The sequence below is a fragment of the Drosophila biarmipes genome, chromosome 2R, assembly GCF_025231255.1.
Source record: "Drosophila biarmipes strain raj3 chromosome 2R, RU_DBia_V1.1, whole genome shotgun sequence".
Lineage (NCBI taxonomy): Eukaryota > Metazoa > Arthropoda > Insecta > Diptera > Drosophilidae > Drosophila > Drosophila biarmipes.
In genome coordinates, this window is record NC_066615.1 from 3,998,573 (window position 1) to 4,014,565 (window position 15,993).

The 15,993-nt window shown below is 45.8% G+C and overlaps 3 protein-coding genes across 4 annotated transcripts; 1 reads left to right on the forward strand and 2 right to left on the reverse strand.

Annotated features, from left to right (window-relative positions):
• Nucleotides 1-9,681: 9,681 nt before the first annotated feature.
• Nucleotides 9,682-11,620, reverse strand: LOC108029384 (zinc carboxypeptidase). The gene is made up of 4 exons (XM_017101612.2): nucleotides 11,050-11,620; nucleotides 10,849-10,985; nucleotides 10,021-10,793; nucleotides 9,682-9,958 (listed from the first exon to the last, which is right to left on the reverse strand). The coding sequence occupies exons 1-4, from the start codon at nucleotides 11,218-11,220 to the stop codon at nucleotides 9,762-9,764; spliced, it is 1,278 nt and encodes a 425-aa protein (XP_016957101.1). The 5' UTR covers nucleotides 11,221-11,620; the 3' UTR covers nucleotides 9,682-9,761.
• Nucleotides 11,621-12,841: 1,221 nt separating this feature from the next.
• Nucleotides 12,842-13,919, forward strand: LOC108029636 (nascent polypeptide-associated complex subunit alpha). 2 transcript variants are annotated; one of them, XM_017102039.2, is made up of 2 exons: nucleotides 12,842-12,859; nucleotides 13,083-13,919. In XM_017102039.2, exon 2 carries the CDS (start codon nucleotides 13,093-13,095, stop codon nucleotides 13,744-13,746), a length of 654 nt encoding a protein of 217 aa, XP_016957528.1. In that variant the 5' UTR covers nucleotides 12,842-12,859; nucleotides 13,083-13,092; the 3' UTR covers nucleotides 13,747-13,919. The 2 variants fall into 2 exon arrangements, with proteins under 2 accessions (XP_016957528.1, XP_050744163.1); XM_050888206.1 differs by lacking the exon at nucleotides 12,842-12,859 and adding an exon at nucleotides 12,904-12,921.
• Nucleotides 13,907-15,982, reverse strand: LOC108029634 (diacylglycerol kinase epsilon). Its single transcript, XM_017102033.3, has 4 exons — nucleotides 15,706-15,982; nucleotides 14,634-15,641; nucleotides 14,259-14,576; nucleotides 13,907-14,205 (listed from the first exon to the last, which is right to left on the reverse strand). Exons 1-4 carry the CDS (start codon nucleotides 15,862-15,864, stop codon nucleotides 14,086-14,088), a joined length of 1,605 nt encoding a protein of 534 aa, XP_016957522.1. The 5' UTR covers nucleotides 15,865-15,982; the 3' UTR covers nucleotides 13,907-14,085.
• Nucleotides 15,983-15,993: the final 11 nt, after the last annotated feature.

The window sequence follows — 15,993 nt, forward strand, 5'->3', positions numbered from 1 at the left end:
ATAAACCTACATTAATGTTTTCGTGAGGCAAGTGATCTGAAAAAATGACAACTTGACAACCATGATCAAATCTTTAGATTTTTACGTAAACTTGGAGATAAACCAAATATTGATAATAATAAATACCTCTGCGAAAATGTTGCCAGTGCCGTTAGGCTCTTATTGTTTTTCTGCCTTCGTGTGCTATTTCGGAGCTCTGCTGCTGGTTCTGCTTTTTGTTTGTGATTTATTTATTTTGTTGTTTGCCGCTTTGTTGTCACTTTACGCTTTTATTGTGCCTCCCACACTCCGCGCCCCACCACCCACCTCACGGCAGCCACCCATGCCACACCGAATGTACGCAACGTCGTGTTCCGCTAAGCAAGAAATCATAAAGTTAAACTTTTCTTATTACCCCCAGTCGCGGACTTCGGGTGCGGGCGTGTCATTACAGTCATTTGAGAGCCAGTAAGCCTCCGGGATAATGAGGAGTCGCCTGGTATTGTAATGTCGTGGAGATGGCCCAGGTAACCAGATAACCAGATAACCCCGCCGACCCACCATCAATTGGAAGTCAAATCATAAGCCGGAAATCGTTATACATATCACCTGCTGCCAACTACCGCAGGAAGCGGAGCAAACAAATGCCAGGATCAGAGCGAAATGCTGTGTTTGTTTGAGGTTTCCTCCCCTCGCATCCGTTCGATTTTGCTAAAAAGAAATGCGGCCGGGGATAACGACTCTCGACTCCCCACTCTCCAGTCCCGACTCTGAGTTCTGGATTACCGGCAGTCAGCTGCCAGGTCGGTTCAGTCGAGCATCTTGTTTCCGTTTGCAAATAAAACATATGCTCGCCCCTCCTGGCAGTCCCTTTCTGTGCTTTCAGCTCTCCCTTGGTTTGCATTCATTTCGTTTCTGCATATTTCCTGTATTTATTTCAATGGCTTAAGGGCCCGGCAAGGAATCCGCACATCCATCCGTCGGACCATCCGTCCTTCCATAATTCCTTCCATCCATCGGGGGCTCACTGTCAAGTGGCTTGATTTTTATTTATTTTTAATTATGAAAAATTGTAAGGAAAATATTGCGTGGTAGAAACAAGGAGAGCACGGGAATTGACACAGAAATCACTTTTTGTTGACACCGAACTTTTGATTTATGCGTGAGGTGAGGGCGACGGGGGAAGTGTTCGCAAGGGCCGGGGGAAGACCGCACAGCAACGCCAACTTCATCAGTTGAAATCAGTGTGTGGAAGCTGGCATATTGCACATTGCACACCAACCAGAGATGAGAAGGACCTTGTTGAGTACTGCACAACTGGGAATGTTGTACCATGTTACAGGATAAAAATATTATAATCATAAAACAAAACAAGGAAGAACGCTATCAGATACCCGTTACCCAGCTTAAGGGAGCAAAAGGATAATGAAGATTTATAAGCAGAAAAGCTATATCTAAGGGCGCCACCTGTGTAGATGTTATGTGGGCGGCAGACAGATTTTAACGGTTTGGCCATTTGTGGGCCTTAGAGTGTGCGTGGCACCCCGCTGAAACAAACTTGCGCTGCGCAGGAAGCCCACGAATCTGCATGCCAAGTCTGCCTCTCCTCCTTCTAGCTCTTATAGTTTTCGAGATCTCAGCGTTTATACGGACAGGCAGATAGACAGACAGGCGGACAGACGGACATGGCTAATCGACTCGGCTAGTGATCCTGATCTTTATCTTTATGGGGTTCGAAACGCTTCCTTCTACCTGTTAAATACTTTCCGACGAATCTAGTATACCCTTTTAGTCGACGAGTAACGGGTATAAAAACGTTGAGAGTTGGTTCAGATACTCAGAAAACCAAATGTTATCTAAACGAATTCAGATGGCAGAAGAACTGGAAATCATTTGTGATTCATAAGGTAACACTCTTACAGATAGGATTTTTTGGAGTTTCCAAATTGTTATTATTATTATTATATATAAATATTATATATATAAATATTATATATATATTATATAAAGACAGTATTTCCGGCTAAATAAGGTCGCCTAACTGCTACTCCTAATCAACAGACACGTTTATACGATTTCTTAATATTTTGAACTGGTCATTGACACATTGACTCCAAAAACTAGGGAATATGGGCTTAAGGCAAGCCCTTTCTTTTCTACGTGTACTACTGGCAATTTTTCAAAATGTTCCCCTGGCATCGCTGACATCCACCCACAACCATCAACCCTTCACACGCACTGCTGAGCAGGCAAAGGATGTCGAGATGCTGGGATACTGGGAAGGATAGCGGAGGCGGCCAGCCGGCAGCCAGGACATGCAGGACCGCATTGTCCTGTCAGCGTCATTGCGAATGAAATATGAACAGGAGCATCGTGAAAAGTGCGGACACTGAACGCCAGTCTGCGTTGTTCATTTTCAGGATTGCCGCGCACACCTTGCAAAGAGGCCGCAGCACCACCCCTTGCCCGCCCCCCTGATGTCCTTCAATGCGGCGGCAAGCGGCAAATTGCATGCGGTGCCAACTGTGGAATCATTTAAAATGTTGCATCCGAAATGAATCGACTGCGCCGCCGGCCACTCCGGCTCTTCCGCCTGCTCATTTGTTTTGGCAACCGCAATTTAAACGTTGACAGCCGGGTGTGTCCGGGCTGTGGGTGGTGGGTGGTCGTGGACAACATCCAAAAAAGGATTCAGGACAAACGACTGAATTATGGTCGAGGTGGACAGTGTAAATCGCTATTTAGCCGTCGGCTTTGTCGGGATTGGCTCAATTAGTCGGCCACCCTGCGTTGGTTAATGTCATCCGCCTGATCCGCAATTTAAGGCGGTCTTTCTTTTCCCTTATTACATTTAAATTCTTTTATACTTTATTTTTCGCTGTTTGCTTTCCTTTTTATTGCTGGCCACACGCAAAAAGTTCCACTTCGTTAAGCAAAAAAACGGCCAAGCGGCAATTTTATTGGGGTGCCAAAAGGACTTGACTTGCCATGTTTTTCCAGGGGGAATCTCTAGGAGGTGGGGTTCCAAAGAGAAGGTTACGCACACAGCAAACACGCAGACAGTGTAAACTCTGCTGGTCTAGCTTTGAGTACAGTCAATTTCTTGTTGGCTTCCCGTCTCAGCCATTTTCCTCTGGGTCCTCCGCCACTCCCCTATTTTGTTGCTGAGTTACAGAAAAAGTGCCCAACGGGTCCTCGTGGGGTCCACAAAATTGTTGCGAAATAAAATCAATATAATGTGCAAGTTATGCTCATCAAATTTAAAGAGGTTGTTATTCAATTTCCGATTTGACGATGACTAGATAATAGAATTAATTTTTGAAAATGAAAATGGAAATGGAATAATTTGTGGGGTTTCTAGGAAAAGTATGTAATTGCATTTTCATGGTAAAGACTTTCTGATTTCGGTTTTAACTTTCCTATGATGATTTGTAAGACGATTTACGGCAGTGGCTAAAAAAGCTTCTTATCTAATAGCTGATGGCTACCATAATTTGTAATAAAATAATAATAAAAACAGTAATATTGTTTAAATTGAATATTTAACAAGCTTTAAATCACTTATTTTTTAACAATTAGGAACTAATTCCAAAAGTAATAAAAACTAAAACACACTTAAAACACTTTACACCCTTACACGCCTATCATACGTCGATTACATCAATAGTTAATGTTTAGTCCTACAAAGCATTTTTTATTGCCTTCACTTGCTTTCAAATTTGTTTTTTTCCGGTTAGAGTTTCAGGTTGCAGATCCTATCGCGGAGTCCAACGGGTGCTTAATTAATATGGCTGAAAAAAGCGGATCCAGGACTGGCAGATCGCAGGGCCAGGACCGGAGGAGCAACCCCTAACCGAACGAGGCACCGAGGCAGCTGCTCCCTGGAGCATTGCTTTTGCCTTGCTTGAATCCGTACAAAAGTCCCCTTTTTGTCGGGGCCAGCAGATGCGCCTGGTGGCTTCATTAAAATTAACAAAACTTAATTGCAGCTTTCGTGGCACGAAACATGCTGCAAATGCGTGTTCCAATCTGCTTGATGGTCTGCCCAACCGAAAGGGGAGCCCTGCACCTGCTGGCGATGATCGTCGGGGCTGGCTGCCAAACAATTTGATATATTGCCGTTCGGGGTTGATCCTGATCCCGGGATCCTGACAGATTGCAGCTGCAATCGGGGCACTGCAAAAGAGTACCAGGACTACGTCTGCTATTGCTACCTTTATAGCTATGAATGCAATTAGTGTTAATCAAAACAATAAAATGTTAATAAAATCATTTTAAAGCTTATACTGAATGATTATTATTTTCCAAAACATAACATGTAGTTTTAAGTCTTAAGCAGAGCATTATGGTTTACATTTTACATTAAGATACTTTTTTCTAGGAACATCGATAGACAATAAACAGTTGGTTGGTTGGAAAGCACGTTTTTGTGGCATAAAGGATTAGGATATTATTGACTGAGTGAGTCGTGAACCCTGCATTCATGGGGCAATAAAAAACTTAGATCCAATACCTTTCACTCAGCATTTTCTGCAAAAAAATGAAAACGAGCTAGACTTTAGTGCCTTGTTAACTTTTGCGCAAGTCGTTTACCTGACGATGCCCGTAATTTCGGCTGCAATTTTGAACTTTTGGCATGTCGACATTTGCATGCCAGCCCGCCCCCAAACAATTACCCAAAGTGTACCCAAAGTTCATGGGCCCCGGCGGAAATTCAATTCCTTCTGCCAACTGACATTTGTCGCCGTTTGGCGGGGCAGCCGCCGAAATTCGGGCAACTTTTGCCAACTGCCATCAATTTCGGTGGTCAGGCTGGCAATTAATTGAGGGGCCCATGTAAGCACCGCTGGAGCTGTGGAGCCCCTCCCGAAATCATATTCATAAATTGCCGGTCCGGCAGGGTCACACTTGTGGCCAACTATTAAACATAGCAGCAGGCGGACGACGGAGCAGGCCGGCCGCCTTGTGTGTGGTCAATGGTCGGGTGTCGCTCGTCGCTGGTCGGTGGTCAATGGTAGATGGTCTGCGGTGTCGATATCCTGCCACCGACAGCAGGACCAGGAGCAGCAGCAGGGGCAGCAGGACAATGGCAGTTGGTGCGCCATTTGTTTGAAGTGTGCCTTCGATAAGCGGCTGTTGGCCAGTTGACCAGTTGGTCAGCGCAGTCGGGCGGTCCGATGCGATACGATCCGGTTTCAAAACAAAAGTTTATGGTTACACTTAAAGCTCACCCATGTGGATGATGATTAAATGTTGGCTGGGGAGGGCAGGGGTACACCCCTCGAGCAGCAAGACCTCTCGCATAATTCCCGCATTAATGATGTCGATTTCAATAAAAACAGCCAACATTTTATGTTCCAGCGAGCGCATTTTAATGCGAAACTCAAACATACACGAGATACAATAAATATAACTCATACGCCCCGTGTGCAGTGGCCGGGAACCCTCGGTACAGGAGGCAGGAGGAGTCAGCAGGCACCAGGAGTCTCCTTCGAGGTCTCAGGGGCAGTAAAAACAGCAGCTGCCGGGCGTTATTTCCTCTGTGCAGCGGAGCAGTGCGTGACCAATGCGGAAGGGGTCGCGAGTTCTCGGCCATCTTCCATGCAAAAGTGCTGCAGACACTGCAGGCATCCACTCAGAAAAACACTTGAGCCCATCGATCACAAGGTTTTAAGTTCATTGAAATTTCTTATGAACAGCTTGCAGTTTGTAGATATAAAAGATATAATAATAATAATATAAGATAATATTTTCTCTATTTTAATAACCGCAATTCTAATTATTGAGCTGAATTTACTTTAAAATTACTTTTACGATTTGAAAAGGTAAAATAACTCAAACGTAAGCACGTATCTTGAGGACAATTTGCTGAGCCAATCTTAAAGATTTGAAACTACATCCTTCTTCAGCAACCTGAAATTTTTGCAAGTGCATTTGGAGAAAGAGGAGTGCAAAGCGAACTGGCAAAAGTCCGTTGAGTCCATTATATAAATGCTCTTTTAATATTAGCCTGGCCAGCGGTAAATGGTGTCGCACAGTGCGGCCCTCTCTTCCTCAAGAATTTGCATTCTGCTAAATATGCAGTGACCAGTGACCCAGTGTAATTTACATAAGCGGATAAGCCCGGTCGAGAGCAAACTAATTAGGGATTACATGCTGGCTATATGCGTTACGGTTTTCGCAATGTTATTTTCCTGCCCGCGGCTATCAATCAATCCATCAATCAATGCAGATCAATTAGTGCCATTAAATCGACATTAATCATGGAAGAGCTGAGAAATATGCTCCTTGTTCTCTGGTAGTTTGTTTGTTGGTTAATTAAATTTTACTATGCTGAGAAGAAGATGCAGCTTACCACAGAAACCCCAAATAAATATTTAAGTATTTACTACATGCTCATTTTTAAAGTGCATCTTGTTTATTTTCCCTCGGTTCGCTGGTTACACAGAGAAAATTTCTTTATAAATCGGTCATTAAGTCCTGAATTGTGGTTGTACGGCGAGCAATTTTTTCGTTGTTGCTACAAAACTTGGGAACAAAATAGACCTGAAGCTCGAGATTTGCAGTGCTGTTAACCCATATTAATCACGAGAAGTTCCGGCTTTTGAGCTGCTTCCGTTCATCTGCTGGGAGGGGGTTCAGCCAGGGCTGGAAAAAAATAAAAACAAGTATTAATTAAATAATAAATTAAATAATAATGTTAATTTTGTTTCTTTTCGTTAATGTAAGCCATATAGAGGTTTATTTTTATTTCCCTTAATAATATGACTATGTTAATACAAGCACCCAATTTAAAAAAGATTAAATAATGCAATTTTTAATTTTAACAAGAGAGGGTTTAAAAAATACTGATTTCAGTTCGGTTCCGATTCACTTAAAAAGTAAATAAATAATCCTTTTAATTGTTCTGTCCTCTTTTAAATTCCGGCTCGGAAGGTCCTGAGCTAAGGATCGTTTTTATGAGTGTAAACTAAAATTTTATTCCTATGAAAGTGTAGGGGCTGAACCAATTGGCTTTCAAAGCTGGAGAAATGACCCTTTTGATGTCCGATACCATTTTTCCGGAGTGTAAATCAAACTTTTTCGCTTGGTCGTTCTGCGTGCATCCCACCACCCCTCCCCCGACAGCGGAATATCCTGGTCCTTTTCGTCTGGCCTTTTGCATAAGCAAATACGCGCAATTCACAAACACGTGACGCTTGTTTTTCCGCCTGCCCGACCCGCCCACTGCCCCAGAAGAGGGTTCCCCTTCCTCCCAGAGTGAGTGAGTGAGTGGCTGGCAGAGTGAGTGAATGATGGCTGGCGACCAGTTCATGGTTCAATGACAAGCAACTTTCAGTTTGCGTGTGCCCGTCCTCTGTGCTCTTCTGCTTCGTTTCGCCCGGTTTTGTTTTGTTTTGTGTGTGCTAACTGACTGAGTTCCCCCTGATCCACCCCCATGCCACCCACTCGAAACCCCTCCCCCTGTGCCACCGGCTATTTGTCTGCGGTTTCGGCACTCCCCCCGTAACACCCACCTGACTGCCTTTTTTTCCTGCTTTCGGTCGGGACAATCGTTTAATTATGTACAACATTTGGGCTGACAGGGGGCTTATGTACTGGGTTCGGATTGGGCCACAGGACAATTACTGAATTTGCGACACAGTTCGCAGATAAGTTCTCGGACAAACATTACATGACGTATCATATTTGTTGGCTCTACGTTTTGATTCCCCAAAATCATTGTGAACCATTATGGTTACATTAAAAATGTAGCAAGGTCAATGCCCCAATGTAAAAAAAACCAGTTCTAAGACGTTTTTATTTTTGGTCATATTGATGGCTTTCGCAATCGAAATTATTACACTTTTAAGCTAACTGGTAGTTTGTTTGGGGATCTATCTTACTGAAATTGACAAATATTTGGATATATACTTTTCTTTCCTTATAACTAGCCTCTTCATTATCATCATTACAGGTAAAGCTCCTTGTCTATTCGGGTACAAAAGCGTGTATATATTATTACGGTTTTGTATTTAATAAGAACATTATAGCATTCTCTAAAAAAATTTTGTATTAGCCAGCTTAAGTCCCTCAACTGACCAACGTAAACGACCACAACAAGGCGACTTTTCGCACTTGTTCAATAATGCCGGCAATTACACAACTCTCGATTGTACTTCAAGCAGCAATTAAATCTAATCTGAGGAGTATTTATGGACGAAACTGACTTACAAAGGGCGGCATTGTTGTTCGCGCCGACATTTCTAATTACGATGATGATGTAAGTTGAACGCGGCAAGTTCGGAACATCAACCCTAATTCGAATGCGTTGGGGGTTGAGCCGAAAGCCGAGCTCTGTAATCATGGGAAAGATGTTATTCGAATTGGTTCATATAAACATAACACCACCGATTTATGTTATTTGCTTGGGGCTCCTCGTGTAACAAAGCATTTGCATAATGAGTTGGTCGTTTTATGAGCCCCATAACCCAGCCTCTTGCCACGTGACGCAAAAGTGTGTTAAGCAATAAAGGTTGAGTTTTCCCGGAGAACGGAAAAAGGAAAAGCGGAGGCGAGTTGCCCCACGCAGACAAAGTTAATTGAAAATGGCTAAGGTGCGGCAAACGAATTCCTCCAGCACCTTTGGCATTTTATTTGCAGGCATATTTGATTACGGGCTCCCTTTCATATCAGGTGTCAAAGGCTTTTCCGGAAGCCATCGCCTCTTAGCGGGAACTTTTTAGCATTTCCATGTCAAAGCATTGCTGGAAAGCTATCAAGACCCGTTTCGTCAGCTGCAGACACTGCATCCGTTTCCCCTCAGATGCATCTTTGAGAGGCGAGAAGAGTGGAGGGAGTGGTTAGGATGAGGCATTCGGGCAGGTCGCAGTCTCTGCGGCGGACACGTGAAACCATCATCAATCTGGGAGCGCTGGCAACGACAGTTTTAACGACTTCTTGTGGATTACTTCAAACAAAATAACCACTTTGTAGTAGGAATTTTATGTCGGCCCTGTTGGTGTTGATGGCTCTGGCTACGAAGAGATTCCGCTGCAATTTGGCCAAAGTTTTGCTGCGTGCCGCAAAGTTCAGTATCCGGCATCCGCTGCCCGGAATCCCATGAACAACTATCCGCAGTGCAAATTGCAGGACGCCAACAAAGGCAGCAGCCGCCGGAGGCGGGAGAATAAATATTTATTGATACTGCAGCCACGTGGCATATTTTGCCTATAACCAGATGCAGTATTTTGGCCAAGCCACACAATCTCCCCTTTCCCTTTCACCCATAAGAGCAGCTTTTTGGCTTGCGGAAAGTAACTTGGGCACTTATCGAATAAGTGTTTCTGCGTTGCCAAAACAATCTTAGAATCTGGTAGAAGTAAGCCAATTGAATCCAATCCACCCCTTGAGCTTGCTGTGCTAGGCGAAAATCTAAGAACATTTTCTGACTGATATGCTTCAAGCTTAATTTACCTTTACCTTACCCAATTGGTTTCCTTATTAACGTGAAGAATGTAATTAAAATATTTTGAAAGTTCATAAATCAAATGATGTTCCGATGTCCAACATCACTTAATGTCAAAACGAATATTAGCCTAATATTAAATGTTTGCCTATTTAAACATTTGTATTTTAAATTCCACTAGTAAGAGAATGAGCTTGTTGATTTCCGAAAAATCAGCCACTGTTCGATTGCAATATTTATCAATACCAAGCCACTTTTGAATGTTCCAATGAATAAATATAAATTTATATATTTATTCACAGCACCTGCTCCTAAATGCATACAGAACAAGCTTTTAATCGAAAATTCCCTCCTCGGCGGCCTTGTTAACCAGGGCGATCAGGCCAGCGGTGACCTCGAGACCCACCTCGGTGATTTGGTTGGAGGGCAGGAAGAACCCGAAGGTTCCCTTGTCTCGCAGTTCCACGGTGCAGGTAAAGGGGATGTTCTTCACGCCGTAGGCCCAGTCCTTGGCAGCTCCAGAGACGACATCTGTTGTGGGTGCATCGTGTTAGTAGCAGTCCCCGACATGACCCATCATCCCAAAAACTCACAGTTAAGCAGGCCACTGGCTCCGTAGGTGAAGGTGGAGCCATAGACGTCGGCGGCAGCGTCTGAGAAGGCGGCGGCAATGCGCTTCATCTGTTCGTAGTTCGGGGGGAACTCGGTGTTGGAGTGTCCGTAGGGCAGGAGCACGTACTGTCCGTAGGCGTGGTAGGCCATGTACGACCGGATGTAACCGTCCTCGAAGGAGCTAACGAAGTTCTGTAGGGAGAGGATCTCCACCTCAGTATTGGGCTTGTCGCCGCCAAACCAGTGATCGCAGGGCTCGTCGATGTTCCATCCGGCGCCACCCCAGTGGTAATCAAAGTTGCGGTTCATGTCGATACCATAGCAGTCTCCAGTGTCGTTGCTGTATCCATTGGGACGACGGTTCTTGCGCCACAACCTCTCCACGTCGTGGGTGTAGACAAAGCCGTCGGGGTTGACCATGGGCACCACGATCCAGTCGTACTCCTCGCTCAGACGCTGCATCTCGGGATCCTCGGAGTTGATCAGCTGGTTCAGGAGGAAGGTGACGGTGGCAGACGAGATCCACTCCATGGCGTGGATGTTGCCCTCCAGAAAGATGGCCTTGTTGCCCGATCGCTTCGACAACTTAATGCTCTTGATGTCGCGACCCTCGTAGGACTGTCCAATCACCTTGCACTCCAGGAAATCGTGGGCAGCGCACTCCTGATCCAACCAATCGTAAATGGTCTCCAGGGAGTGGTAGCTCTCCCATTCCATTTGGGAATCGTCGCCAACAGAGGAGTCTTCTATCAGTCTGTATGGGATGAAATGGTTTAGCATTGTAATTCAATTGGCATTTGACTACGCACTTCTGCAGATCATCGACAATTACTTCGTAGACGATTTCCAGTAGTTTCATGGTCTTCTCGAATAGTCTGTGGAACAGAGGGCCCACGATAATGTTGTACTTGTTTCCGGGAGCTCCCAGTTCGTTGAGAATGTGCACCTTTGGGAAGGATACAAGCAGGAAATTGTTGTTTGCTTAAAGCAACATATTTGTATACACTTACAGTGATGTGCTCGTGAATCTTCTTAAGCTCGCTCATCTGCAAGTCCGTTTCAACGTCCAGTCGGTAGACCCTGAAGTGGTCATAGCGCGCCGCCATGCGACCAGGAGCGGACTTGGCCGACACCACGGCCACCAGGGCCACCACGGCGATCAGGAGGAATGCTAGTTTCATTTCAGGTGTTTAGTGGGTTGAACGTTGCAGCGTTCACTGTGAGGCTCCGGATCCCGGCCAGGCTTTTTATTGGCTACAGGAGTGGCCACTCCAATGGGGCGTTATCTTACGGTGATACGGAGCTGCGATCAGTCATCTGGCGTGTGTCTCCTCCGATCTTATCAACCATCCAACCTGCCTACTACAAAGTAGCAGCGGACTTTGCCATCCAACGGATAGGTGGGAGCAGAGCTTCTTACACATAAAATAAATAATTCATAAAAAGATGTCCAGTATTCTTCCAGTAGGAGGTCTCTAGTTTCGTTTTTGCTGAACTTAATGAGTTTTGAGTTACGTATGTAAGTTCTAATGTGGGTATCTTCTTTTTCCTGTAAAACAATTGTAAAAGTTTTTCACCGTGCTCTTCCCAAAACAAAGTCAGTCGAGTCAAATTTATAAATGAAATCATTCACCGAGTGTGGAGGTACTCGGCTTATCAGGCAAGTTCAATTAATTGAATGCTCCTCCAAGCGTCTGCGCGTGAAGAAGCACTTCGAGAGGCGTTTGTAGAATGCACTAGCAAACTCAAGATCGACATCTTCAAGCCAGTCTGCGGTGAGGAGAGTTGGGTTCGCCAAACATTCTATTGCGAAACCAGTGCATTCATTCAATCAATTGTGATATCTAACTAAAAAAGTCATTGTCAACTAAGAGGTATTTTTAAACCAAACGTTCTTCCTTATTCACATAACTAAACCGATTCGATTTGATTTTTTAAATGTTGATTTTTAATTTAACTGTTTTAAGAGGGGTAATTTAATTGTTAGAAAAAATGTAATCTGCCCAAAATGCTAAGACTAGAAAATAATGGCTAGATGATCAAATCCTTTGAACTAGGTCTACAAAATCAGTACTTATTCTTGGCCCTAGTCTAAACATACATTCAGATGTTGTAAATTTTTTTGAAAATCATAGACTTTTTTGTTTACTTAGGTCGAAAAGTGTAAATTTTTAAAAAATCATAACCACCATTTTCTTTGAGTGGCTCGGGTGCCATCGAAATTGGATGTTTAATGTTTTAATGTTTTGTGATTAGGATTTTGGTGTTATCTTATTTGGGATCACATCTTATACTTAAAATTCGATAAGGTACAAAAGCGTCCTAAGATATTTTTAAACTTTTTTTATTGTCTAAACGAGGCTAACTAACATTTCAATACATAATTGTATCTTTAAGAACTAACAACATGAAACTTAACTCCCCGATTAAGCACCTAATACTATAGCCACCAAAGGAACGAACAGTTACTATTTTGTGGATCCAATAAATATGTATAGCTAAAATAAAATGCTCAATACTTCCATTTCATCCATTTCCTTCCACTCTCCGACATAGCGGGGACATTCTCCTGACCTAACGGTGACATCCTTTCGACATAGCGATGACACCCTCCAGCCATTTTAGGGTGACCTCCTAAGGAATAATTTCGGTGTAATAAAATTAATAAAAATGGTATAAAGAGTATATTTTCACAGCTGGTCACACCGCTGAGCGCCGCCATATTTCTTTTCTTCGTTTCCGGTGAGTGTGTGTACTCCGCGTTTTTTTGACTTAAATTCAATTTTACCAAAATATCCTGAAATCCCAGCCCTGATTTCTGTAAAATACCATACTTAAGAATTAAATCTACCGGAGTAGCCGATTATAGTTAGTTTTGGCGGGTAATAAGGAGGTGGAGTTGAATTCGAAAAATCGATGAAAAACGACCCCCACCTGCGACATCTGACCGCCCTTTTGAACCGGCGCCAGATGTCTCTCCCTTAGCCCATTTGTCACGATTTCGCTGCAATTACCTAACCAAACATTGTCCACTTGTTTTCAGACAGACAAAGATGCCTGAACTGACCGAAATCAAGAACGAGGCTGCGCCCTCCACCTCCGCGGAGGCAAAACCCGAGGACGTGCGCGTCGAGGACGATGGCAGCGATAGCGACTCTGATGGCGGCATGCCCGGTCTGGAGGAGGCTGGAGCGGCCACCACACAGCTGGGCGGAGGAGCCACCGGTCTGCCCATCGACCTGGTCTCGAAGGCCAAGCAGTCGCGCGGAGAGAAGAAGGCCAGGAAGATCATGCTGAAGCTGGGCCTCAAGCAGATCCAGGGCGTCAACAGGGTGACGATCAGGAAGTCGAAGAACATCCTCTTTGTGATCAACAACCCGGATGTGTACAAGAACCCGCACAGCGACACCTACATCGTGTTCGGCGAGGCCAAGATCGAGGATCTGTCGCAACAGGCCCAGGTGGCCGCCGCCGAGAAGTTCAAGGCCCCCGAGGCTGCTGGCGCTGCCGACAGCGTGGGTGCCACCACTTCGGTGGCCCCAATTGCCGAGGAAGACGAGGAGGAGGTCGATGACACCGGCGTCGATGAGAAGGACATTGAGTTGGTCATCACGCAGGCCAACACGACGAGGGCAAAGGCCATCAAGGCTTTGAAGAACAACAGCAACGACATAGTCAACGCCATTATGGAGCTGACCATGCTCTAAAGCGGGCTCCAGCTGATGCTGCAATCCTGATTTTGTTGTTTACCCGCCTTTCGATACACTCTACTGACCCAAATGTTGTGCATGCCCCTTGCGGGCAGCATGTTACCAGTCGAACATTTAACTATATTTCAAAAGATTATTGAGTCTTAATAAAAGTGGATTTCTTTCTGATACGAGTTAGTGTATTCTTCGACTAGCTTTGGTTTTTCTCCATGGGATGTCTTTAAAATGCCATAGCGTACCAAATTCGATTAAGTATAGAATGAGGTTCCAGGTTAAGTACTTTGAGATTATGGGACTGGCACATAAGGGGTAACTATCGGGTATTAGCTATTACGTTCAGGTTGCGGCCAACTTCAGGACGCGGGCTTGGCTGCGCGAGGACAAACGTATATCCGCCGGACCCTGCATCCAAGGTTCTCCATCCGCCTGCATTGGCACGGACTCCTTCACTTGTAGCTGGAAGGGATTAATGATTAACACAGACTCAATGGGGTTAACCAAAGTCGCACCCTTATTTGCTTGGCTTGGCCAATTCGCACCGGCTTGCTTATATTGCACTGCAGCTGAGCAATGTGAAAGGAGGAAACAATGCCGAACACCTCCATCATGCCGTCGGAGATGGAATTTACCATGCGCACTTCGCCGTTGGAATTGCTAAGCTCACAAAGCTTGCAACCAGCACCCCAGGAGTCGATATTTAGGAACACAAGGGCCTGCAGCTCAGGCAGTTGCACAGGCTTGTTGTCCAGGTACAAAGTCAGCTTTTCCTCAAGGTGTTCGCAACCTGGTTGCATCACCTGTTGTGTTCCAAAGGTAAAGTACAGAAGCTGTAAGCAAGATCGTAGAGATTGAGATTAAGTCAGACCCACTAGATATTACCTTACCTTATTGAATATCCGACTGCTGAGCAGATAGAATCGAGATTCCCGCGTCTTGTGGAAGTTGTAGGTGATGAACGCATCCACCCCGACACTAAAATAGTTGTAAACGTGGATCGTCTTCGTAGGATGCCTCTGGATTGGCAGCCTGTAGTGCAGTTTCTCGATCTGCAGGTCATACCGGTCGAGATTCACGGAGCGGGCACGACGAATACTTCTTAGGATCTCCACGGGATCGAGGACCGAGGGTGGCTCGGCTCCCCAGCCCAGAACTCGCGACAAATCGTTGCCTGTGCCCAGCGGCATGATGGCCACCGCTGGCTGGGGTTTGATGTTTAACGCGTAGATGGTATTGAGTACCCAGCCGATGGTGCCATCGCCGCCGGCCACAAGTATGCGACACGGGCGAGGACTGGCCTTGGCGACCCACTGGAGGGCATCTTGGGGACCCCTTGATCCCAGCTCCATCACCTGCAGCGGATGCAGGTAGCCTCGCAGCAGGGACAACACATTGGCACCCGTACTGCTGCCCGACTTCGTGTTGGCAATCACAATCAGCGGCTCCCAGTTCTCAATGTCCGGCGGCGTGATGCTGGCCAGGTGAAGGCGCATCGAGTCCCTAGTCCTAGCGGCCACAAAGCTGTAGGGCGGGAAGATCATATCCTTGAACTCGCCAAAGTCGCAGGCGCCCTTGGAGTCGACGCGGGAGTAGCAATCGTTGTGGTAGCACCGTTGGCACCAGGCACAGCGCCATCCATACAACCCCGGATCCGTGCTGACATGGTGGTCCACCTCCTCGTTGCAGTCGGCGCAGTGGACTCCAATAGGCAGATTGCCGTGGACCCACAGATGCCGGACGGAGGTCTCGTTGCGCAGCCACTTGTCCTTGCAGCGGTACTCCCGGTCCGCCCTTCGCTGGCAGGCGGGCGTGGCATGGGTGCACAGGCCGCAGCAGTCGCAAAAGAGTCCGGCGGAGGGGGTCAGCAGGATCTCGCAGACGTTGCAGAAGCAGGACTAGGCGGGACGAGATGGGGATATATCGTGTGAAAGAGGGTTCTCGACTGTTGATTTCACTCACCTGATCCAAGACCTTTATTGATTTCCAGCCGTGACGTGTTTTGAAGCTGCTTACAAAGTCCTCGGAAAGCAAGCTACGGCAGAAGGCAAACAGGACTCCCAGGGCCAGGAGAGACCCTATCAGCGCCTCAACGCTTAGCTCAATGGTGGCTATGTCCATGCTTCACGCAGAGAATCCCCAATTGCGCTAAAAACCCAGGTAATTTAGCATTTTGGCACGAATCGTTTGTTTTTGCCCGTCGTCTAGAGGTGGCCCACTTTCGATAACGTCGGTGTATCGAACTTAAGG

Bases quoted from the DNA above. Each gene is read 5' to 3' on its own strand.
- LOC108029384 (XM_017101612.2), bottom strand. From the start codon at position 11,220: ATGAAACTAGCATTCCTCCTGATCGCCGTGGTGGCCCTGGTGGCCGTG. The intron at 10,986-11,049 runs GTAAGTGTATAC...TCCTTCCCAAAG, and splicing joins AGATTCACGAGCACATCACT to GTGCACATTCTCAACGAACT. The intron at 9,959-10,020 runs GTGAGTTTTTGG...CACCCACAACAG, and splicing joins AGCCAGTGGCCTGCTTAACT to ATGTCGTCTCTGGAGCTGCC.
- LOC108029636 (XM_017102039.2), top strand. From the start codon at position 13,093: ATGCCTGAACTGACCGAAATCAAGAACGAGGCTGCGCCCTCCACCTCC.
- LOC108029634 (XM_017102033.3), bottom strand. From the start codon at position 15,864: ATGGACATAGCCACCATTGAGCTAAGCGTTGAGGCGCTGATAGGGTCT. The intron at 14,577-14,633 runs GTAAGGTAATAT...TCTTGCTTACAG, and splicing joins GCAGTCGGATATTCAATAAG to CTTCTGTACTTTACCTTTGG. The intron at 14,206-14,258 runs GTGCGACTTTGG...AATCCCTTCCAG, and splicing joins GCCAAGCCAAGCAAATAAGG to CTACAAGTGAAGGAGTCCGT.